Source organism: Nestor notabilis, unplaced genomic scaffold, assembly GCF_000696875.1.
Source record: "Nestor notabilis isolate BGI_N333 unplaced genomic scaffold, ASM69687v1 scaffold20923, whole genome shotgun sequence".
NCBI classification, from domain to species: domain Eukaryota; kingdom Metazoa; phylum Chordata; class Aves; order Psittaciformes; family Psittacidae; genus Nestor; species Nestor notabilis.
In genome coordinates, this window is record NW_009922639.1 from 599 (window position 1) to 7,585 (window position 6,987).

At 53.2% G+C, this 6,987-nt stretch overlaps 1 protein-coding gene across 1 annotated transcript in view; it reads left to right on the forward strand.

Annotated features, from left to right (window-relative positions):
- Positions 1-232: 232 nt before the first annotated feature.
- Positions 233-6,987, forward strand: part of GMEB1 (glucocorticoid modulatory element binding protein 1) — a gene marked incomplete at its 5' end in the record, with an annotated part of 7,330 nt that continues 575 nt past the window's right edge. The window contains 8 exons of the mRNA XM_010011732.1: positions 233-341; positions 1,229-1,353; positions 1,965-2,068; positions 2,500-2,654; positions 3,647-3,775; positions 4,404-4,541; positions 5,569-5,691; positions 6,874-6,987. Coding sequence (XP_010010034.1) covers positions 233-341; positions 1,229-1,353; positions 1,965-2,068; positions 2,500-2,654; positions 3,647-3,775; positions 4,404-4,541; positions 5,569-5,691; positions 6,874-6,987 — 997 coding nt within the window. The remainder of the gene's footprint in view (positions 342-1,228; positions 1,354-1,964; positions 2,069-2,499; positions 2,655-3,646; positions 3,776-4,403; positions 4,542-5,568; positions 5,692-6,873) is intronic.

Sequence of the window (6,987 nt, forward strand, 5' to 3'; positions counted from 1 at the left end):
GAAAGCAGCAGGAAGCACCACTGCAGAGCTGCTTCATGGCACTGGCAGTGGGGAGGGTGTGATGCCAGGGCTGGGAATGCCTCTGCCTGTCTCAGGCCTTGGGATTATCGGTTGTATTTTGTATATGCCAAAACCAATGCCTGCGATTGGAAGTGGATCAAACAAAATTCCAGGCAAGGAAGAAACGGAGGGAATTGGTAACCCCGTGCTGTGAATCCGAATCCATGGTTTGTTTCTGGATCCCCGCTTTCCCAACAGGATTTACCAGGAGGGCTCCGAGGCCAGCGCCGCCGTGGTGGCTGTCGAAACCCACACCATCCACAAGCTAGAGGGAGGGATCGGTGAGTTCCTGCTTGGCATGGGCAGAATCCCCTCCTCTGCAGGGCTGGTGGCTCCAGTTCGTTGGGCTTCCTTCTGGCTCTGCCCCTGCAGATGCTGTTTCCCAGGCATGGATGTGGGTGCAGGGTCTGGGCATAGTCTGGAATAAGAGTCTGCTGTTACTGCTTGGTCTCAAAGTCCTGGAAGTGAGCTCCTGGCTCTCCTGCAATGAATGGTAAGGGCTCCCAGGGGGTCCAGGGGAGCCGAGATTTCACTCTGGCTACTGGCAGGCAGGATTGATGGTGAGGAGGATGGTGGTCGTGTCTGCGCTGAGTGAAGCATCACACTCTGGTTGCTGGTTCTGTGCTGGAGGAACAGCCTGGCACGTGGGGTTGGATGTTCAACAGAGCCAAGCTCATTGGCTCCAGGTGCTCCCTGCTATCCCAGGGGAGTGTGTGGGGAAAGGCTCCTGGTATTAGGTGCTGTCACTAGATCTTGACTACTCTTCTGCTTCCTGTGTGGGTCTTTTTGCAGCTACTCTGTGTGTGAAGAGAATATATTAGCAGGAAATAGCTGCTACTGCTGCTAGAGAGATATCAGAGAAATCTGAGCGAGATCTGTGCTTCCCATTTGACAGCATTTTGTTTCCACAAAGACTGCTCTCACTGGCACATCTCCCCTTGTCCTGATAGATGAGCTTCCTTTTGAGTGGTGCTGTATTAAAAAGTAGATGCCATTTGCTGTTAGTATTGGAGAAGACCAAGAAAGGACTGATCCTGACCAGGGATCTGCCCTTCTTTTGGTTCCCTGAGTGCAGGTCTCCCATCCTGTGAGCTTTCAGCTCTCACCTTGTGGGATTGGAGCCTCTTGGGTGGACAGTTTCATTTTCCCCCACTTCCTCCTCCCTTAGACCCCAACACCATCGAAGCGAACGAGGAGATTGAGATCGCCTACCCCATCACCTGCGGGGAGAGCAAAGCCATCCTGCTCTGGAAGAAGTTTGTCTGTCCAGGGATTAATGTCAAGTGTGTGAAGGTGAGGGAGCTTTGCAGTGGGTTCCTTCTGTGCTCTCAGGCTCTGGAGCTTGAGCTCTGCAGGACTTCCTTGTTTCCTGTGTTTCCCTGGCACTGAGTGACTTTGCAGCCTGCAGGGTTCTGAGTGCTGAAGCTTGCTAGAACTGCCAAGGCTGAGTCCCCATGTGCTGCTGCAGTGAGAGCTGCTGACCCTCACCAGGAGCTCTCTTAGTCACTGGAGCAGGACAGAGCAGACACCTGAGTGAATGCCTGTGCCAGGCAGATGTTGCTCAGCTGTTTGAGGGAACAAGAGTCTCCCCTAGTGATCTCCAGTGTCCATGTTCCCGAAAGGAGATGATTTGGTTCATGCTTCATAGGAAAGCCTTCAGGGCTGCTCTGGGGTAGAGCTGTGTGGTTCCAGTGCCGCTGGCTGGCGGGTGATCCCTGCACACAGATCCATTCTGGAGTTAGAAGCATTGCTGTGGCGAGGGGTGGGAGCTGGTAGGGGTTAGAGAAGCAGCTCCTCTTTCTGGGTAGAAGTCAGGGGTTGGACGGGTTGTGGACTGGCTGTGTTGGATGTTCCATTACACACTTCCAAAGTGATGTTACCCTCTTTCTTTGTCTCCTTGGCAGTTCAATGACCAACTGATCAGCCCAAAGCATTTTGTTCACCTGGCTGGGAAGTCCACCCTGAAGGACTGGAAGAGAGCCATCCGCCTTGGAGGAATCATGCTGAGGTATTTCACTTGCTGAGCGCCGTGTCCAGCTTCAGGCTCCCATCACTGCAGCTGCAGGACCCTGAGCAGGCATCTGTCTGCTGGGTGGTCCTCAGGTGATGGCCTGGAGCCTCACATTACCTGGCTGGAGCCTGCAGAGATCCTTGGTCTGTGGTCTGAGGCCAGGATTCCTCACCCTGCACACAACTAGCCTCACCTGGGGGACCTGGTACTTGGTGGGGGTGGAACAGGACTGGAACCCTGTATATGAAGCTGGGGGTGGCTTGTATTTGCCATTTGAAAGCCCTGCAGGAGATACTTTGTGTGCAGAGTGGCCCTTGGGTCTCCTGTTCTCCATCCTTCTCATGGCCTATGTAGCATTCCTACGTGGAATACTCTCTTTTGGCTGAGATTTGAGCTGAGCCTGGTTCTCTTTCTCACTCCCTGCATAGGAAGATGATGGACTCGGGGCAGATTGACTTCTACCAGCACGACAAAGTGTGCACCAACACTTGTCGAAGCACCAAGTTCGATCTCCTGATCAGCAGCGCCAGAGCGCCGGTGCCAGGGCAGCAGAGCGTGGTGCAGACCCCTACATCAGCTGATGGTAGGAAACCATGGCAGTGGCCCTGCACTCCTTTTCCTCCCTGAACTCATCAAATCAGGTTAAGCCCCCGCACCAGATGGGGCAGTCCCACCATTCAGGTGACTCCTCTGGTTTCTGAGGAGGAAAATGCTCCTCATGTCTGCTCAGAAAGGTGTGGGGAAGGAGCTCTGCTCTTCAGCACTGAGAGGGTTGGGAAGCAGAAGGACGAGAGGCAGCCTTGGGAGCTGGGGGGGGTGTCTCACCTTGAAGGGGTCCCTGGTATGTCCATGTGAGCAAACACCCGAGCAAGCTCACACAGTGTTCTCTGATGGTTTTCCTATTGGAGGGTCTATTAGAAAGGCAGGAGATGGGCTAATACGGAGGAGTTAATTTAGGGATGCCGACCTCTCCCAGAGCAGCCTGCTCCACATCACCTGCACATCCCCAGACGGGGAATGGTGGATGGACATGAGGGTGCTGAGGCGCTGGCACAGAGTGCCCAGAGAAGCTGTGGCTGCCCCATCCCTGGCAGTGTTCAAGGCCAGGTTGGACACAGGGGCTTGGAGCAACCTGCTCTAGTGGAAGGTGTCCCTGCCCGTGACAGGGGTTGGAGCTGGATCAGCTTTAAGGTCCCCTCAACCCAAACCAGGCTGGGATTCTATGATTCCAACTGCAAATTCTCAGTGAATCCCATGCTTCAGAGCAGAAAGTGATCTCTTTGCATTGTTCAGCTGGGCAAATTACAGTTCTGTAAGGCCCTGGGTGAGTGAGATGGCAAAGTCGTCCATAGGCTAAGGAGAGCGTCCTGGAAAGCACCATGGTAAAACCTTACAATGGCTGCACATCGACTTAGTTCCAAATTCAATCTAGAAACAAGATTGGGTCAGATCCATTTCCCTTCTATAAACGAGCTCGGACCCTGCCCCTGTCATCTGAGGGGGTGAGGGGGGTGGAGAACAAAGCAGGGCCCAGCACTGGGGCTGCAGAGGGAGCTGATGCTGCCTCTCTGGCAGGGAGCATCACCCAGATTGCGCTGTCGGAGGAGAGCATGGAGGAGGGCATCGAGTGGAACTCGGCTCTGACGGCTGCTGTCACCATGGCCACTGAGGAAGGCATGAAAAAGGACACAGATGAGATCTCGGGTGAGCTCAGGCTGCTTCTTGGCTGTTTTCTTCCCCTCTTCTTGCCTGTTAGAGACTGAAATCTTGACAATAAGGAGAGTTGAGGCAGTGACAGAGCTGCCCCCAGACCCTTGTGCCAGCATTTCCCAGGTGGATCTCCTCATTGCTGCAGGCAGGGTGTGACTTCAGCCCTGGCCTTGTGGCTGATCCCTCACATTACAGTGAGAGGCTTCTAGTTGTTCATTCTGCCAGCCTGGAGCTAGACTGAAAGCATCAGTGTCTTGTTAGCACCCTGTGTTAGTAACCTGTCAGTTCTCGTGGCTGTGCCTCTCTGGCTGCAGTGCCTGGCATTCCCTCCTCAGAAGTTGAGGCAGAATTGCCTCAAACCAAGGTTTTAATCTCTGCATTTTGTGAGGATGTGAATGTTACCTTGGAAGTCATGGTGCTGCTTGAAAACATGCTACTGATTTGCTGCTTAGGTCTGTTTGCTCCTTTTGGAGGGGTTTTGGCATGTCATATCCACCCCAATGGCCAAATTAGAACTTGTCTTGCGAAGTTAATCTTGCCTGAAAGGTTGAAGTTAGCCTTGTGGGGGAAACCACCAAGTGCTTGTGCATGTTGACTTCTTTTTCCCCTCTCCTTGTGCCAGAGGACACACTGATGTTCTGGAAAGGAATAGCTGATGTGGGGCTGATGGAAGAGGTTGTGTGCAACATCCAGAAGGAGATAGAAGAAGTCCTAAGAGGCGTCCAGCAGAGGTTGGGTCAGTCTCCCTTCCAGATGACAGGTGGGTTGTGATCCACAGCCTCTGGCTCTGCCCTGGGGAAGGATGCTTTAAAGGGCAGCTGCAGGCAAAAGATGAAGTGAGAAGGGTCCATCCCCATCATTCAGAGCTGTGAGTCAGGGTGCTGAGCGAGTTCCTGCTCCTCAGCTGGATGTGCTCTCAGCCTGCCCAGCTCTGAAGTGCATTTGCTTCAAGGCACGAGGACATGACATGCCCCACTGCTCCCTGAGCAGAGCGACCCTGGCAGCTTGCTGAGGCTATGGGGTGACTGTCCTCAGCTCCTGGCCCTTGGGAAGCCTTCCCAGATTGGACCAGAGTTGTCCAAACACTTTACTCCATGACAGTGCAGGCTTCAACAGGTCCTGCCCCCTCACTTGTGTCAGAAAACCTGGTTTGGGGGCTGAACCGGATGAGGGAACTGATCTGGGTTAAAAATAACTCCCCTTTTTAGGGTTATTTTGAACTCAGCTCCGTTTCCTAATCCAGTTCAGCACGCCCCTGTGAGTACAGGCTTTGGGCACCTCTTGCTGAGAGAACATCCACAAAGCCACAAACTTCATTTTAGGCAGGATTATTTGATATCTTTTCTAAGTTAGCTTTGGGCTGGCACATCTTTGTGTTGGGGAGGTGGCAGCTTTGGGAAGCTGGGAGTGATTGAAGTCAGTGGATTAGAATAGAAACTCTGCAGAGCTTTCAGTGAAGCTGGTGTGTTAATGCCACTGTCAGCAGCATGGGGGGATGGTTTGGAGGTGGAGAGCTCGTTTGTATCTCTGTGAGTGCAACTGATGCTTTCATTTGCAGCAGTTTTGAGCTGCTTGGGTGACACATCTCTGGGTCTTTATCATGGGAATGGGATTGTTTAGGCCTGGGATGTCAGAAGGATGAGGGAGCTGGGTCTGCCCTTGCCAGCCAGCTCCTGTGGAAGAGCAGAGATAGTTGTACATAAAGCAGCAGCAGGGTTTTGGGGTGATACAAGCATCTTTTGAGTACCTGTGGGACTCGACACTCATCCAATGCACTTGCCTTGCAGATGCTGCAGTCTTGAACAATGTTGCCCACACGTTTGGCCTGATGGACACGGTCAAGAAGGTTCTGGACAACAGAAAAAACCAGACAGAGCAAGGAGAGGAGCAGTTTCTTTACACTCTGGCAGGTACAGTCAGTGCCTGGTAAAGGCTTCTCACCCCGCTGCTGCTCTGGGGAGCTGATTTCCTTTGACATAACCCCCACATGAGCCATATTTGGGTTCTTTTCAACACATGCTGCCCTGAAACAAATCCATCCCGATCCCTTTCCATCCTAGGGCTTGAGTGAATTTTCCCCTCTCCCTTACCTCCCAGGGAGCAGTTGCTTGGGGGATTTGACAGCCTAAAGTCTGTGGTGCCAGCTGGGGTGCTGAGGGTGCGAGTCAGATTCCAGCAGCATCAGGCAATAGGTGCTGCAAGCTCTGAGCTGTGCTGCAGCCACCCAAGCTGCTGCTAAGATGCTCTGGGTGCTGAGCTGTCTGCTCGCATTGGCCTGGAGCTATCGTGTGTCTTACACAGCTTCCCCTGAGCTGAAGCCAATGACCTGACCTGGATTCCCCAGAGCTGCTTGTCTCCCTCCTCACCGTGTCCTGTAGGACCTGTTCTTATCTGGGATGTCCTAGTCCCCTACTGCCCTGGATAAGTGAGATGACAGGGTTACTCCTGACTCCCAGTGTTCACACAGACGGGTGGAGGGTGATGTTTCCTGACACAGGCAGTCCTGCTCCCTGTCACCAGCGCCTGGCTCCTGGGGAGGGCATCCAGCCAAGCTTGGGAAGCAGTTCCTGCTGCCCAGGGAGGGTTCTCCACTCTCCCCTGTAGGTGGGTCTGGCTTCGGGAGCAGAAATACCCATCTTCTCCTCAGGAGGAGTAGACAACTGACATAAAGCATTATGGGTTCAAACTTAAACAGGGGAAGTTTAGGTTAGATCTAAGGAAGAAGTTCTTTACTGTGAGGGTGCTGAGGCGCTGGAATGGGTTGCCAAAGGATATTGTGAATGCTTCATCCCTGGCAGTGTTCAAGGCCAGGTTGGATGGAGTCTTGGGTGACATGGTTTAGTGTGAGGTGTCCCTGCCCATGGAACTGGATGATCTGAAGGTCCTTTCCAACCCAAACCATTCTATGATTCTAAGATTCTATGATTGCTTGTTCCCTGTCAGCTGGCCAAAGCAGCTCAGGTGGGTGGCAGGAGAATCCAGCCACCTTTTCCTTCAGTGCAGTTTGATTTGAGTGAAGCACTGAGCTCGTGCTGCTGGGGCATGATGGTCACAAACGTGGGGTGTGATGGTTGGTTGTCTTCTCTTCGCAGACCTGGAGCGGCAGCTGGAAGAGCAGAAGAAACTGGCCAAGGACCAGAAGGCGAAGTCCCAAACCATCCAGAACGTGGTGCTGATGCCCGTCAGCGCTCCCAAGCCCCCCAAGA